Source organism: Typopeltis vanoorti, chromosome 14, assembly GCF_054136105.1.
Source record: "Typopeltis vanoorti isolate ZY-2024b chromosome 14, IOZ_Tvanoo_1.0, whole genome shotgun sequence".
NCBI lineage: Eukaryota > Metazoa > Arthropoda > Arachnida > Uropygi > Thelyphonidae > Typopeltis > Typopeltis vanoorti.
In genome coordinates, this window is record NC_143562.1 from 84,633,287 (window position 1) to 84,652,109 (window position 18,823).

General features: G+C 34.9%; 1 protein-coding gene across 4 annotated transcripts in view; it reads right to left on the reverse strand.

The window, feature by feature from the left end:
- LOC150099720 (zinc finger protein basonuclin-2-like) overlaps positions 1 to 18,823 on the reverse strand; it is a 306,977-nt gene that overhangs the window by 230,585 nt on the left and 57,569 nt on the right. For 3 of the 4 annotated variants that reach the window (XM_090404535.1, XM_090404537.1, XM_090404536.1), the window contains one exon: positions 12,791 to 13,020. The exons of the other annotated variant lie outside the window; for it this stretch is intronic. In XM_090404535.1, the coding sequence (XP_090260661.1) occupies positions 12,791 to 13,020 (230 nt within the window). The remainder of the gene's footprint in view (positions 1 to 12,790; positions 13,021 to 18,823) is intronic. 4 annotated transcript variants of the gene reach the window in all.

An 18,823-nucleotide genomic window follows, 5' to 3' on the forward strand; every position in this document is an offset into this window, starting at 1 on the left:
CTCTGTGATCTTAAATTATCTTTTCTCATCTTCTATAAAACAAAAAGAAAATCTTGAGGAAAAAGGATAGCTCAGAAACCAAAGCATACTGAAAAGAGAAGATTTTGTGAGGGAGGAAGAAAGAGAGTGTCAGAGCACTAATAATTGGTTATCGTATCCATTAAAATTTCCAGTTCATGGAGTCTAATTAGACAAGAGGTTAGTCGATCGACAATTACGGACACAAAGTGACGCAGATGTGTAATTTGCCATAAGACGACTTCACTACGAGTGGTGCAGCGAAACACATCCATCAGTTGGCAAACTCGGATTGGGTTGCAGTGAGAAAAGTCAAGAGAACAGCACAGAAATCTTCGTGATGACAAGAAGAGTGTCAAAGAAAAGAAGGCATGCACATAGAAAAAGTTACCGTCTGTCTGCATTACTGTTTTAGAGTGATTTGATAATAATTCAAGATCTAAAAGAAGATACCGAATAAACACTTCATTTTTTAAAAAAATTACAATAACAACTAGGGATTTTAAAATTCGAAAAATAATGAATAAAATCACATAATATTCGTGTATTCCAGTGAGGAAAAAATATCTACACATTGCTTATTTTAATAGAAAGAAGCAGGCATTAACTTTTTAATGTTTCATTGTAAAATCAGGAAAAAAAATCATTTAGATTTGTTATAACACTGGAAATTATTATATATTTACTTTCTTCCATAGAACAGTATAAAGATAAATTTCTATATTACTTTTAATTCTGAACCTTTGGAGCAATTTAATTTCTTTCCCGATAGTTACGCAAGCCCATTCACGTTTACTGGTGAATGAGTTAACTCATCATAAGATAATAATTTCTGCCAAATAATTTTAAATAGTGAAATCTAGAAAAATATTTTAGATTTCTTTTCTGCCTCACAAAGATTTTTTTTTAAGTATCAAATACTAACTCCAATCAAGTGAAAAATTATTGGAGATAACACTCGATATTGCTATGTTTGGATATGCTTCATTTAGCATTTCCAATTGCCACTAATCAAAATTTCAACAACTTGTCATGATCACTCACTCACTCTCTCTCTCTTACACACGTTTCACTAAAGAAAGTGTTGTCGTCCCTTTAAGTACTAAAACTTTGCATTTAAATGCATACTGTTTTCCACCATGCTACTTTAATACACGAATTTCCTGAGTTATGACCTTTTAAACAAAACAACACAAAAAAAAGGGAGAGCAGCGGAAAAAAAAGGGGGGTCGGGGGAGGGGGGAAAATAGATGAGGTTTAGAACACCCAATAGAGAAAACCTAATACCTTGTCCTGCTCGTTAATTTTATCCCCGAACCGCAGAGATGGATGTCGAGCCGTCAGCGCTGCCTAACAAGAGCTTAGCGACACCGCTGTCACCCGGCGTCAACGCCCGAGGGGAAAGATCGGAGAGTGCCGACTTGTGAAAGTGTCCGCTGTCGTTAAGCCTATTTGCGAGCTGGTGCAGGCAGTAAGTCTAGCGAACGATTTTTTAAGGATTTTATCTCCTAGCATACATGATAACTTACACACACACACACACACACACACACACACACACACACACACACACACACACACACACACACACAGTACTGAGGCTTTTTGTACCGCCTATCGTTCATTTCATGTCTATCATTTACCCATTCACATTATATATATCAAGAAATTTTTGTTAAAAAATTTTGAGTGGCCCATGACTGACCTCAGTGTGAGAGACTTCTGCTTTTGCATTGTGTACGTGCACAATAGTTAACATCGTCTCACCTGCCATGGTGTTTTCACGTTATCAGGGGAATTGACACATAGTCAACAACCCGATAATATACCCGAACACCTATTTAGGACAGCTGTCAAACAACCACCTAAAGCAATGATAAAATCTTAAAATGTGTGTAGTCGAACATCATTGTGGTGTGAAAACATCTTTAATGGTGCTAACCAACAATTATAATGGATCGTTCAGCCTTTACTTTACAAGTCTTGACTTGTATATACCACGTTCTTTTTAACATAACCGACATTATTTTTATTTATTTTTCTTGAGTCTGGTGTTACAACAGCCTTGTAATATAAACTTAGTAGAACTAATACTGCGAGCTATTGTTAACATGTTAAGTAACTTAAGGGTAGGATATTTTCTTAAAATTTCAGCTGAAACTATAGTGAAATGCTTTGCAGAGTTAAATACTGACTTCTTTATAGTCTGAAATGTTTCTTACTGGATACAGCTGATCGTTTTTAAAGATCGCTGGAAAGATGCCACTTTCTTTGAGTCCATCTTAAACAAGAATTCAAATTTCAACAGTTAATCCCTCATGCTTACTTTAACAATACTTGTCTCCTCTTTTATGATTACTGGAATCTCAAAAAACTACTATGATTCTTCCACTGGTTTGACGTATGTACTCATGCAAGTTAGGGATTAACTTGAAATTTTTATTAATATCTAATCCACAACCTTGCTGATGACACAATATTTCGCTCCACTTTTCGAAATATCTACCACTGCAACTTTTAAATACTGGCCTCCAAGCCATTCTTCAGGTAGTAATTACCGAATCCTAACTTATTTATCGAAAAAACATCACACATTATTGCCGTTTATAATAAACTAATAGCTAAACACGATTATTACATGTATAACATATGCGTACAGTCAATCGCTTTTGTCATAACCATACATCAACTACGCATAAAAATTCAGATATTCTATGGTCATTGTCCATCAAATACATTATTTTCCTAGCTAGTATCTTAATACTGTATATTAAAACACGTGCAGCAGCCAGCCTGATTGGCCGGCTGGATAATATCTCCGCTCTCCAACCAAATGACTTGGATTCCAATTCCACTCTGGGTATGGATGTTTGTGAATGTCTTTAGTGGTAGATGCAATTCATCGGCAGTGCTAGAATTGTTACTTATGAGACACCTAAAGAGGCTTCAAACGTTTTATGTTTAGTTTCTATAATAGTTTCCGGATTATCTAACCCTTAGGTACTAATGCACAGTAGGTCTGCAACAATTCGTTGGCGGTACTGACAACAATTAAATACTTAAATAATTAAACAGTTCTTCCTCTTCATTTCCTATACTTCTATTCTTTGTAAGTTCATTCCTCCCTTATTTTCCTAAAAAAAAAGTACACCATGAAGATGTTCATAATTTTTCTCTCTCTCTCGTGTGTGCGTGTGTGTGTGTGGGCGGAGGAGTGCTTTCATATGAGAACCGGAAGAAAAACGTGTATATCGTTCAATTAGAAATGCCTACCCTCGAATCGTTTGGGATAGAAAAATATAAGGACTTTTCAACTGAAAGTGATAATGATTTAGTTCAACACAAAGGTTACTTCCTGCCTCCAATTGACGTATCGGTTGGGAAACACACATACTCTCGATACATTAATTTTCTGACTAAATCAAGTAAATTAGAATACAGTAAATTGTTTTTTTTTTTAATAAAAAAGTAAACAGAAATTGATATTTTGTTAGAGACTTATAGCGAAATGTCGGAGCTGGCATTACCAAGAAGCACCAGAATACAAGAATCCACCAAAACATAGTATCCTACACTTAAAGGCATCACATCACGACTTAAAGCTAAAATTATACGAACTTTTAACAGATGTCCTTAAGAGGGCATTTCGTTTAGCTGTTTGTGCATCATACATTATGGGATTTGGATAATCCAGTCTCTAATGAAGAAAAGTTAATTTGTTGTATTCTACTATGTGCATAGTTTATTCCTGAAATTAAAATGTGTGTCATTATACATAGTAACAAAGCTATCTTAGCATAATTCTAAAGAACATTCCTCTCTGTTAATTCAAAACTGCATCTTATCTCTCCGAACTAATCTCTTGCCAAGACCTCCATGTACTAGAGAGTGGAGGGGTGAAGAGAGATGCCATGGAGCCATTAACTGTATTATAGTGGATTTCATCTCGGCTTAAACTTGACATATGTCAGAGCAGCGACACCAATACCGCAGTCCAAAACATAGTTGAGTAGGCGATCCAATTACGGTCGCTACAAATGGGAAGGTATGAAATAAAAAGTGCCCTGTATCACGAATAAGTGTAAGGTACATGTCCTAATAAAAGTTTTAAGTGGGGATGTTGTCCCCATAAAATGCTGACTTGTAGACGACAATAAATAAAAGTTAGGTTTTAGGTACATTCCTGAAAATAGGATGCACACGAAATAGGGCTGCTTCCTAAGAATTAAGATAAAAATATAATTATGGAAGTCATGTGATCTTTATTTGTGGGAATGTTTTATTACCTCTCTCGTCTTATTTTTTTATTCTCTCTCTGTCTCTCTTCCTTTGAAGTGACTACTTTCTACCTCTGTCCATTAGAGGACACAAAAAAAAAAAAAAAAAAAGTGAGGGACTTGTATTCATTAAAATCCAAAGGAAAGGAACGTATCCTTGAATTCCCTTAAATGCTTCTGAATTTTCAAAATCGTCTTTCAAAAGAGACAATCACCAGTTACTTCAAACACATCACGAGGAGGAGTACCACAAACCAATGGACTTTATTTCCTGTGTAGTTCTCAGAAGATGCTATGAACACCTTTACAAGTAAGTCGTTATTGCTAAATGGATTCTTTATACAATAGTCTTGCAGATCCGTGTGATCGTATCGCAACACATCGTTAGGTCAGTGTGGAACAACAGGAACACAAATAAAACAATTTTCATCTATTCCTGCTTTTCCAACTGTGCCAAAAGATGTCCTTGAAGTTACCACTGAACTCTAATAGAATTAGTACAAGGTTAACGCTTAACTTCTTCCTCATCATTTGAACAATGTTCTCTGGCATTATGCAGATTGGCTTAACAAACCACAGCGTAACAATCCATGCAGTACTACCTGGAGAAATGTACTTTATGAACCTAGCTTCAGAAAGCAATCAACGTGTAATTTATTAATTCAAGTTTATTTCTACCACTAAGATAAAATTTTAGATTACGTACTATGAAATAATCATAATGATTTCCTATTCTGTAACCTTTAGTGTGCACGATGGCCCAGCATGAAGAATTCTTCATGAGTTTCCTATCAGCAGCGTTCTTCGAAACTGGATTTATGAGTCCTCCAACATGATCCATTTTTCTCTTGTCTTCTAATTCCTGTGTATTTAGATAATAGCCAACACTGCTTTACAGTGCTGTTAAACTGTATACTGGTTAATATGGAAATTCAGCTGACACTTTTTTTCATTTCCGAGAACAGGGAACTCCGATATTTACTCCTCTATTTCATTTCACAACGCTAGTGAAGAATAGCAGTAATCTTAAACAGTATTGAATCCAAAGATTTGTTCATCTTTTTTCCTCCCTCCCTCTTTCTATCTATCTATTAGAATCTCATACTGTGGCTTGGTTAATGCCGATCCTGACTGACATGACCGATCATCTGAGTAGCGGCAGCTGCTCCAAGTGACTCTCAACCACACGCTGCTCATGCATACTAGCCATTACTTGTCACTTAAAAAGTACGGCCCTCACACGGCTATAGACAGAAGAAAATAAGCGAATATACACTGAAAGACAAGAAGCTATTGCAGTTTTTTTATTAAGATTTTTAATTTCTTTCATTCCATTATCGTGGGCTCCTTGAAAGGCTTAATGGAAGGCATCACGGAAAGAGGTGGTGGCGACCTTCACGAGGACCGTTAATAATCGACATTAACGTACATTACACACTTCTTTAAAGGCAACACACGACTAGATGTTTAAAAGAATCTCCGACGGTGTTTATTGAATATTATTTTTTGAAATGGTGTACTATTAACCGAGAGAGAGAGAGAGAGAGAGAGAGAGAGTGATACAGAAAACTCTCATAGATACGGAGTACAAAAAATCATGAAAAATTAAAAATTGCATAAAAAGAAGACAAAAATAAATAGAATAAATTAAAATTCTACCCATCTATCATCCATTTGAGTGACACCCACACAATGTCCAACTGTGAACCCAGCCGAATAATTTTCCATTATTGTTTGCAAAATCACATTTTTCCCAATGTGGTTTTGCAGTTCTCTTATATATGAAAATAAATTCGATTGATGTCTCAAGGAAGCGGCCGAGGATATTCATTCCCCACTTAATCTCAACCACAGTCTTCACAGTCTTCCGAAGTGTTGGTTTTGAAACTGTAGTTTGCTCTTACTTGTACTTTTTAGCTGTTTATAACTGAAGATTATATGATTAGTGAAACAGCGTTGGACTAATTAACGGCGGTGAGATTACAGACAATTATTTACTAAAGGTTTCTGTTATCAATACCGACAGTTATACCAGAACTCACAGAAACATACTTGATGTTTTTAACCTTTATTTTTTTCTCAATATCACTGCTGACTAAAGAAGCTAGCCGCCGTAGCCTTCAGGAATCTGCGTTTATATCATTACCTATTAAAATAGGTAATATAGACTATCAATATAGTCTCTATTACCTATAATAGATATTATTACCTAAGATACACGTCATTTTGAAGATCCAAAAGAAAGCGTTTGTCCTTGTGCATCTAAAAATGTACTAAAATTTATAAATAATTTTCCATAATATCATGTTTCATACTTGAGTGTATCCTGAAAGGTACTTGATGATCTCTATGTATACGTGTATGAACGTGAATAACACTGATTTCAAGAACTGCAAATATTTTCGACATCGCTCACTGATTGTTCTTGAGTTTGTCTCTACTTATTGTACCTCCTGCGTATAATCCATGATCAATTTTCTTTCTTTACTTCTACTCTACTATTTTATTTATATCGAAGTTATGTTCGACATATTAAAGTAATAACAGAGAACAGAGTACAAGGATTATGTAAGACTGTGCGAATGTAAACAAAACTACTCAATTCCGAAAATTAAAACTAACTTTTAGTCACGGAGAGATTTTTGGTCTATTTCTTTAAATTTCTTAGAACAATGGAAATACAGAAACTTTGAACATTAGAAATAAAAAAAATAATTATCTCAGATGAACTAAAAAAAAAAACATCTTTAGAAAGGGATTTAAAACTGAAACAGATCGCCATGCCACTACTATCTCCAAATAATATCCTGTTATATGTGTTTGCTTAGTGTCCATAAGATTTGTTGGCAGTGTATATTCAATATCTCGTTTCGAAAACAGGGAAGTAATATTCATCCAATATTTAAAAAAATTCCTTCCTTAGTGAAACGTATTTTTATTTATTGTTGGTAAAATCATCTGAGCAGCACTGCTTTTCTTGAAAATGATTGGAAACTCTTCAAGAATAAAGCAGTAAACAAATTTCAGAAGCGAACAATAAAATTTATGCATGATATACTTTAATCATAAATTAAGTTTACAGTAAGTTGAATTGTCTGCATGTCGTGAATTGCAAACGTGAGTCTTTATATTACAAACTGTTATTGTCATAGTTCTGGTTAAAAACAAATCACGGGGGCAATTTCCTTCTGGATAGTTATGTTTTCTCCCCAAAAACATAAAACCAGTTTCGACTACATTTTTGTAATATTAATTCGTTGTGGTCATAACCGTCGATAGACTCTAAATTACTAATGTTTCCTGTTGAAAGAGTTTTTAGAGAAGCTAAAAATTTTAATTATATCATTCCTAATATAAATATCTTATATAGAATCAAGAGCCTCCGTATCTTAGTCGGTATAGACGAAGCCCTTTGGTCGGAAAGACCTGCGTACGATTCCCGTCCATGACGTGAGTAACTTTATCTAATCTCTTTCGACTAAAGATGAGTTAGCTGGTCTCAATACGGAGAGAGAGGGTTTTTTCACCGGAAAACTCGGGTTTTTCGTCCCTCCGAACAGGCAAACCGGGGAAGTTTACATACACAGGGATTTACAGCCATGAATACTTCCGACAACATACGGAAGAGATAGGGTCCTCAGCCACATGTAGTTAACCATGAGTCCATTCATGGTAGACAACTTCCTGGATAAGATACGGCACATGAATGGGGGAATATAAATATCAGTTACTTCCACCAAATAATTTTGTTCACACAGAACAGAAACAAAGATATAATGCAACGTACTGATTCGCATTCTACGCATTCAACAGAAAAGCGAGCATGTTACAAGTACATACTACTTTCCTGGAGACAAAATATCGCACATTTTGTTTGTCTTCATCAACAACAACAAAAAGACCTAGGTAGTTAGCAGTTGTTAAAAAGTCAAAGATTCCATGGAACATTTATTAAGAATACATTATTCAATGGAAACGAAGAAGATTCAAATCCCACAGATAAGTGCATTGACTTTTTCTTGGAACTTCCATAATAATGTCAATTTTAGACGGAAGTAGTAATGTTTTCAAACTCGCGGCCATAATTTATAAGCACGACTTAATAATATCCATATTACATGGTTTATTAAATATTCATAGCATTGCTGCTATTAATCCTGTTATCAGTAGTAATATAAATTGAATATAAAATAAGTCCCAAAAATTGATCTTTCAGTGAAAAATCCATCCTTACTCTACTCCATCTTTAACTGAATTGTATTTTATACTCATTTCTACAACAGGTCATATTATTCGTTTATTAATTTTTAATGTTAATTTTTATAGCAATATATTTTATTTACTGTATACAGTATTTAAAGTTTAAAATATTTACCTAAATCTTATCTATGTTCTGAATTCAAATTTACCTATCACGCAAAAGTTCCAATTAATTAACGTATAAATATCAGCCATTGCCTTCAACCACTGAGTGCTAGACAGTGCAACGTAAGACCTACATAGAATTCTATGAATATTTTATTAGAGAGAATCGAAATGAAATCCACAACGAAATAGTTCCATAAATAATAAGTGATGAAACGTTTTGTGAATTATTAGGTAATCTCAAGATCTTTCACATTAACAGAAACCTCTATCTGAATTCCCCATGACTAGTTACGTATGTTCTTTACACTGTATACATATTTGTATGAAATGATAATAATTAAATACGTTATTTTACTTAGAAGAGCAGGCAAGGTGTGCATTGGAAACAGCTAGAATAGAACAGCAAGGATAATCATCTCTTTCTTTCTTTCTTTCCCTACTTGCTGATGCAGGGATGGTGACAGAAATACTGCAAAACAAAAACCTTAGACAGTGAATACAATCGAAACTTAGGAAGATCTACTTCCTTCAGAGGTTAACCAATAAAAGGTGACCATAAATTTACAAAAATGGGACGTCAGACGGCAGCACTGTAACGAAGACTTTTGTTATAAATGACATGCATGAATTATTTACCGGAACCACCACCAAATGAGAACGACGCAGCCTCACTTAACATCTATTCAAGAATTCCCTTAAATAATTGTACAGGAGTGCAGTACAAGAGCGCATAAAAAGACGCACCAATATTTAACGAGTGCAAAATTCAAGCTAGCATAACATCTTAAGGGAAAATTCTCAAACACCACTTACTACATTTCGGTCTGAGCTTGTGATGTTGGCACAATAAAAAATAGTCAACTAAACAGAGTGTATTTGAGCTGGATGAATTCTGCACTGAAATACAGATGCATCGTTAAGTGTGCTACAGCAATATCAAATGTTCATTGAGGAATGCGTTTCCAAGCGTTGTTTAGAAATAACAATGTGATGGGGGAAATATTTTCTCATTGAGTAAGCTCATAATAGTATTATTTGGTCATTTTCAAATAATTTTCTACGCTAACTCTAGAACAAGGTTAAAAATATAATACAAATAATTATAGATAAAATGCACATTTAAGTTAACTAACGTTTGTCGACTACGCAGTAAAGTACTTAAGCTCATTCATAACTGAAATTTTATTTTAAATCTTTGTTATGGAGATCTATTGTACTTAATGTCATTTGATTAACACAATTCTGATTATACTATTGATTTTCACCTGACACACTATACCAGATGTTCTTAAATTGCAAGGTATTGCTCTAGTAGGAAAAAATGCGACTGATACTGATAGTGCATCTAGTGTGAATGCATTTAAGGAAAGGTATGACAGCTGGTTTGGGTGATTTATAGCCTCCTTCGATGAGTCCTTGACTCCTTGGATATATCAGATAATAATAATAATACTTTTCAATTTCCAGAGAAAAATGAAGTAAAACTTATGATATAAACTGCGCAAGAATTTGAACCATTTACTGTCAATCAACGCACTCATTGAAATCGAGAGCCAACTAATAGTTGTCGACTACGCAGAATTTCTTTCTTTCTTTCTTTTTTTTTTTTAAAGCTCTATCGGCAATAGCATGCATACTCTGTTATAAAAACAATATTGTCACCTCCTTGCCTCCATCGAATGAACGACCATTTGGGAGGAGAGATCCAGGTTTGAATCCCTGTAGATTCCATTTTTTTCTTTAAAAAAAAAATAAAACGTAAAGCTGTTTCCACTCTCTCTCTATATACTCTCCTTCCCTGTCAGCAAATTCGCGAATTATTGGACTGCATTTCAACTGAACAACACTTAATCTTGGAAGTTAAAGTGCAATTTTATATACATTATTGTAAATAGCTATAATGAATATATTTTCAAAGACAGCGAAAGAAAAGCCGACGAGAAACATATATTAATAAAACAACAAACCAAATTCAGAAAATGCGAGGAACCAAATTGATCGTCGTTTAACAAGTTTAGTGGTTGGTGATGAGAACTTGCTTAAGCATAGGATATTCCTTAAAACAGATGTATCACTGGACAGTATGAGATTAACCATTTGAAACGTTAGCTGAATAAAATCGGAAAACAAACATTAAATTTTTAGAGTAAAAAAAAAAAAAAATCAAAATCTTATTCCGCTGGATACTGTTTTTGAAAACTACACTGTTGATTATAAAATTTAAATATAATTTTTTCCCTCATCTTCCCTTTAATGCTTAATCACCTGTCATAGACAAGTAACATAGTTTCATATAAACCTAATGAACGTCGTGGTAAGGATGAAAAACTCGAATTTTCTGGAGAAAATGCTCTTTAGACTCCGAGTAAATAACCTACCTACCTTCATTAAAAGGTTGTTTTTTTTCCTGCATCCTAGACGAGATACGAACCCAGGTCTTACCAACCGTTGGATATCGCTGATTAGACTGAGTTACTAAAGTTCTCTTAAAGATTTATGAAAATATGAAAATTTTCTAATCAAATTATAGATTTACACTTAAAATTTAATTATAATTTTATAACTATTCAAGGGGAGTGAAAATTATAGAACGTTGGAGGTGGGGATGGCACCTTAAATTTGGGCTGGTTTGCTATTTTAGGCTACGCTAAACCAACAATGGCTACGGAGGAGGATGGTGTGTGTGGGGGGGGGGGGTGCTACGAGACAGCTTACTGCTGTCTAAGTTATAATGTGTAAACTCGATTCGTCTGCCTTGTGGGGGAAGGAATATACGTTTCTCGAAGGATAAACCCTGCCATCACTACCGCCGGCTAAAGACCTTTAGATGAAAACTTTAGAAATGTTTCTTGCGTTCTAGATGGTATTCGCGCCCAGACTTTTCCAAAAAAGCATCTGTATCGACGGATAAATCATTTATCTGGTTCTTAACAGAATTATTTTTGAAATAAAAATGAAAAAAAATAGCGAAACCTTATTAAAAGTTTATAGTTTATTTTTTTAAAACTTTCAAAGGTTAGGATAAGCTTATTAAAATAGAATTAAAATTATTCGAGCACTAGATTACCCTAACAATATTTACAGTTGTTTGACATTTGCTAAAACAAAAGATTATCTTCACCTCCCACTTTCGATACAGCTTCGTATAGTTATTCAAGTTTATGCTTTGTATAGTTATGCAATTGTTCTAAAATTCGTTCGTGTAATTTTGAAAGCTTGTCACTGTGCAGTGTTTGTTAGCGCGCAAATCAAACTTAGAATTAGAGACAAACTCACATGAAAAACAGTACTATTAATGAAACCCATGGTGATGAAGAGCCTGAGAGTCTAATATAGTCTGAGTTAAATATATATCCTCTAAAATATATAGTGGATTAAAAATATATATAAGTTAGCTAGCATAGTGGCTGTGCGCTTCGCAACCATATGCCTGGGGAAGGAATGTCCTAGGTTCAATTCCCGTCGGTGACGTGAGAAGCTGGAGGATCTTCCTCAGTCATAGCCAAGATAGCTGGTCTTGGGCATGGACAGTAGGGTTTTTTCCTCAGTTTATCCTGGGGTTTTTCATCCCGCAAAGCAGGCAAACCAGCCTTGAGAACTCAACATTACGGACATAGGATACACCGGGGGCGTAGGGCTGCCCACCTTATCCTGTGGACGGCTTGAGTCCGATGATTAACTAACCCTCGACACCGCAAGGTAAAAGAGGGTTAAGGAAGATGAAATGAGATTAAAAAAAAAACGGAAAACACCATATGAGGAATTAATTAAGGAAATATAAAATATTTTAGTAACTTCATAAAACTTTTTTTTACTGTAAACACCGCATTCTCTATTTCGTTTTGAGGTTCCGTCCTGAAAGATCATCTCATCTTCTCTGTTTGATCAAATATAATATTTGGAATTTTCATATATCTGACATTTTCAAAAACTATTCTATAATTTTCCTCTCCGGCTCCAAATGAAAATTATTCAGTCATTTCTCAGAGGTACATTCATGGAGGCAGGTAATTAGCAGGAAAAAAAAATAATAATATGTACGTACGTACCCGCGGCATGTGCGTGTGTGTCTGTACGTGTAGCAATGATATCGTAAATTAACATCCGAATGACAGAAACGAACTCACCACGTCCATGACGGTTGTCCGCGGTCCTCCATCCGACTGCTCCGTAGCAGTAATCAGTCGACTGTCGATGTTGGCTGAGACGGTGCTGGAGCACACATTGCTTGTCCCCTTAGGTACAGAAGGAGGGGGACTAGCCGGTGACGAAGGCGTGACGTTCGGAGCCGTGGTGACGGCGATACTGGTGTCTCCCAAGTTAGGCTTAGTCCTATCGTCCCCATACGATCTGTTCCCTAGGAAAGAGAAAATGAACAACTGACCCAAAGTAGGTAAAAAGTAATTACGCATTACACTATTTGATATACTTGGTTTTCATTTTGTTTGGATTATTAAAAATAACCGCAACTCAACAAAATTTGCATTCCCCTTTCCTCGCTCTTCTTTCCCTCACACCCATGCATCTTCATCGAAGGATTGTTTCAGCTAGAAACAAGAAATCAGTGTCCTTGAATACAGTCTAAGAGATGAATTTTACGTATATTTCATGCGCTTTTCAGATTAAGATATGTCATAATTTTTAGTGGAAGTCGCACCCTTAAGTATATGACGAAAATCATTATCGTAGTTAATACCAGATGTTTTTTTATGAAAGAAAATATTATTATTAAAACAACGATAATAATTATTATTGGCTCTCTTATTCAGTAAATTCAGACCTTCATCGCTTGGATTTCAACAAACGAATGTCTCTATTCTAGTTATATTCCGAAGGTTAATAAACCTATTTGCAATGTCTTTTTTTTTTTGTGTGTGTGTGTGTGTGTGTGTGTGTGTGTGTGTGTGTGTGTGTAATATTACACACTGAAATTTTCATGAACTTTGACTGATCATAGAAGGGAAGGAAATGGATAGTTAAAGAGGTTGTGTTGGGGGGGGACTTCAGAAACAAAAGAAAGAGGGATAGAGAGAGAGAGGTTGACCTAAGATAATGTTCTACTAAATCCCTCCCACGTTGCGAATCGCTAACAGGGCTGTGAGCTGTCTGGAAGATGAACCCACACGCTCCAGTGCAAGGGATGCTGACCTCACACCAGGGCTAGTGTTGAGGTCACTCTCACACCCCTGCTACCCCTCAAGACTTACACCACTAGTGTCAGAACGTTTACCCTGACATGCAAGGTGAGTTAGCCTTCAGGAAAAAGTAATCGATTGTACCTTGTCACATTACCTGTATCAATTATGTTGCTAAGGGTTTTTTTTTTTTATTTGTTGTTGTTGCAGGGTGGAACTAGTCATACGCATACCTTCTTACCACTCCTGTAATGTATCGGGTGCTCGATGTGGTGTCAAAGAGTTCACAGTTACATGGACAACAGCAGTAAGGAGAATAGTAAAGGCGGATAGATGTAAAGAGAAGGGAGGGAGGTGAAATGTTCTTGCTGAAGTCTAATTATCACGATAACCCACGTAATTGACCTTCATTCCTGAAAAACAAGGCAATAGAATGAAAAAGTACAAAATACGTAAATTTCAGCATCCGCTAAGAGGCCAATGCGATTATATCCAACTAAATGACCCAGAAAACTACAGAATGCATAAATTTCAGCATCAAGTTAAGTTTGCAATGCGTAGCGATCTCACCAGGTGACTCCACGCAACATACATGAACAATGCATTCAAAACACATTAAACAATGTTAGAGGTATATGTGTGTGCCTCTGAAACAACTACAGGAATAGTGCTAAATATTTGAAGACTTTTAAATGAATATATGACTGAAGTGATTAAACATACACGGTACCTACGTAGTCAATATTTAAATCCTCTATGAACTACCATTTTATATCAAGTGACATAAAAATTTATACTACTCTATATAAGCAAGTATTATCAGTGGATCGTGAACGTAAATGTAAAGCGAATGTGAACTTTAATTAGCAATGTAATTTATTATGAATTTTTTAAAATATATAAGTTAATGACGTGTTGGGTTAATACGAGGATATGAGCAAGAATCCGTCCACTCACGGTGTTGTAATTTTTAAGACTTGGGTAGGAACTGTCTCCTGGAAAGGGAGAGAGAGAAAAAAAACTGGATTGGAAGATAGATCCAATCTACATGTCGTATCGATTACATGATAGGTCACAGTATATGTGTGGTTAAATAAATCTTATGGAAACTCTTGTCTATCCGGGACTCCAAACTCTTAGGTATGGAATTTTTGATGAACTATTTCATTAAGTTAAATAATCGCCCAGATCATCAATTGCTATTTAGGAAAAATACAGCTGTTTAATTGCAGCATATTTCGTGTAATGATAATTTTTCACAACACTATTTTACACGTGGATGGTAAGCATATATTTAACTGCTTCCGCGAAAGGCTTTTATCTATTCTCTGCGGAAAACCTACTACGCTGTTGTAGAACAGTGTCTATGGAATGGTCTCCTGCGATGAGTCCTTAAGACTTTATGGAGGTGTCGTATATTCATAATAAATGAAATAGGATCCTGTTATTTCGGATATCGGGGGATTGGATAAACAAGAGTTTAAATGCATGATGCATAAAAAGAGGAAACTATGATAGTTTAAACCATACAATATGCAAAACAAAATTAGAATCACTTGAATTTGTAAGTAGCAAATCTTTTTTAAAAATGAAACAAATTATTTAAAAAATATGAATAGAAATCTATGAAAAGAAACAGTTATCGCACAGTTTATTGCGAATATATGCACAAAATACATCTATTTATGTTACTTACTCCTTCAGAATTTACTGGATTGACTTTTCCTCTTAGGGAAAATTATTCAAAGTCGCTACTATAAAAGATGAGGGTATAGTTGTAGGTCCGAATATAAATGAATTTCATTTATATTCGGACCTATTAATTTAATTTAATTTAATTGGTATTAAATTAACAAAAAAGTAATATAATCATGAATATCCCTACAATGTGCTGAGAAAGAAAAAAAAATTTTTCTCGATTATAAATGTACAAGTCGATGGATGGTAGGCTAGTTGTTCAAGATCATTACGGCAACAGATACTCGTAAGTATAATCCCCTGATGGTTTCATTTATGAAAAATGTGCTGAACCTGTGTTTCCCAAACTTTTAGTAGTCAGGTATTTTAATAAAACCGCCCCCCCACCCCTCTCATGAAAAAAGGCAAATTGGAAGAAGTTATAAAATATTTCATTCAAACACGAATAATTATAAAGGTTTGTTTTTTTAACATGGCGTTATAATAAATTACAAACATGTGAAATAATTTCTAATTATTAAAAATTTAATGAGGAATGAAATTCAGCCGAGTTCCGACTACGTGGTTAGAACTGTTCGAATTGTAACTATTAATGCAACAATTCGAACTACTCGTATGGAACGCGATCGCGCCGTCAACCAGGAAGACGCTAATAGAGGTCAGTTGATACATGCCAAGATACACATCTCGTTTAAAACTTCGTTTAAATCGTTTTTTTTTTTTCAGTGAGTGAAAAATTAATTGCAGAATAGACTTGCACTTATCGACGATGATACGGCAACAAAAATATAAAAGTAAAAGAAAAAAGAAGTATACAAAATTTAAAACAAACAGTGCCTCGTAACCTCTGTGGGCATGCGTACCACACTATGGAAAACACCGTCCGAAACGATAACCAAATGAGAATGAATAACTCAACCTCCTTTGGGAAAAATCTCTGCAGAACTGATGAAGTTACAGCACAAGTCTTTGTGATCGAAATGTGTACACAAGCTATCCACCGTGACATGAAGATATCCTAATAAGTTGCCTAAAACACTTTAAACACTTGACAATCGTTACAAGCATCTCTCCAACTGTTCTAAGAATAGAACAGTTGGAGAGATGCTTCAAAAACTCTTCGATGAACTAATGGCACGAAAAGGTCCTGACACAGGCAATGCGTTTTGCTTAATTCAAACTTCATCAACAGTAACTAATACAGCTTGTAGAATTATAAGTTTAATATCACGCCATGAGTCATGTTCTTCTCCTAGACGGTTTATATCCTCCAGAAAACAGATCAACCAGCCAGAGAACACACGAACAAATAATCGACACATGATGCTTATCCCACTGCCTTAGTTCGGCTCTGCGCGATAATAAACTCAATATTGTAGATTATTTTTTATTAGAATAGTTCATGTAGGCTGAGCCATATATAAATCCGATCCAATATAAATATGCAGGATAAATATATGCAAGAAATTCGCCTCTGATAGGCACAGGCTAAAATATATGCAAGAAATTCGCCTCTGGTGGGCACAGGCTAAAATATATAGTTTAAAAACAAATGATAAATAGAGATTATTTACTTAAAAATACATACTTTAACATTTTGTTAAAGTATCTAGCCGAAATGTTTTAATTTGGCATAAATAAATTTCAACTCTTTCGATTCTATATTTTAGTATTTTATTATGCACCTACGGCAAGTTCAACTTATGATGAATTTAAATTTCTTACATACGATTGTTATGGTATTGAATATAGGGCTTTTTTTTTCTCCTCTTAAGGTTTCTGCGTGGTCTCTGATGAGAACTGACTGTTCGAAACAGCTGTTTGGCCGGTGAAATCAAATTTAAACACTAAAAAGTGGAGAACATATGAGCACCTGACCTGGGCGTGTTTTAAGTAGTGAAAACCAAGGCAACTCCGATACCTAAAGTTATATTCTCATACTCTCTCATAAATTCAAAACTTAAGTTTATCTCTATATCGGGATATAAAATATGGTTAGATCCTCCATTTTAGTAATATTATTACATATTTATTATTCGTCTTAATTAAAACAGAGATCGCTTATTTCTTCTTTTTTAAATTAAAAATAATACATATGCAATTTAAGGATTCGAAAGTGGTGCAGATCTTACTACTCAAATACTAAATGAGAACGGTTTCCATGGAAACATACGTCATATCCATCCGTCAACAAACGAAAACATACAAGAAAAGAAATAAACAGATATCACTTCGAATAACGGTAAGGTATTCATTTTTACGGAAGATATTTAGGTGTGTAGGTGATATGGACTGAAAATTTTGTCCTACCATAATCGAGGTGATTAGTTGAGGTAAACTCCCTCTCTTTTTTTTTTTCTTTTCCCTTCCTCGTATTGTTACATAACAATCTACGGGTCGTCAGATAAAGTGATATAAATAAGGCAACGAAAATATGCAATGTCTTGCTTCTATCCCCCTCCATGACATCCCCCCAAAAAATTGATATGTTATCTCTTTTCTGTAATGAATGCAATGCTAACTGTTCTGGTAGATGAAGAGCAGTCTAGTTATGACATACATTTATTACAGACACCTCACACAATTCATTCCACATTTTAACCTGTCAGAACAGTCTCACTGACAAGCAACATTTTAACAAATATAATAACATAATCAGAATACGAGCAAACGCACAACTCGTATTTCAGTTGGCAGCATTGGGTGAGCCACCATTTCTATCGAGCACATTTTATTTGATAGGATGCACGGTTACACAGAGTAGGTGATGTAACAGACATATAAGATAATATATTGTATAAACAGTGATTAAGTCACAGCTTTTTTAACTATTAGACAATTAAAAGCAAAAAAAAAGCATATTTCTAGAACTTTTTTTTTGCCTTTCGGAACAAAGTTCGTTTTCCTGAACCAGGTCATCAAAGAAGAAATTAAATTAAGCAAGTTCTAAAACCAATGTTCATTTGCATATTTCATTTTTCTAAGTTTAAATCTCAGTTATCCAACCGTAAGGGTTGTTTGGTATATAATTTATGATAAATTACCATTCCTACTACTTGCAGCCTCTGATCCCTTCATACTGGTGAATCAGACATTGTTGTAATTAGTGTTTGCTGTAATTATAGGTGTCTTAAGCACACCTGCTTACTTACAAGTATTTTTTTCATCTCTTCTTAATTTCCAGTTTTTCGTGTTAGTTTTTCGTACGATTTCTGTAAACTCTTAAGAAAGACTGCTAATTACCGAGTTAAAAAGGAAACATGTTTCTCATTCACGTTACTCAGTACAACTTTTGGAAGCTGTGCCCAGCAAAACCGGGAAAAATTT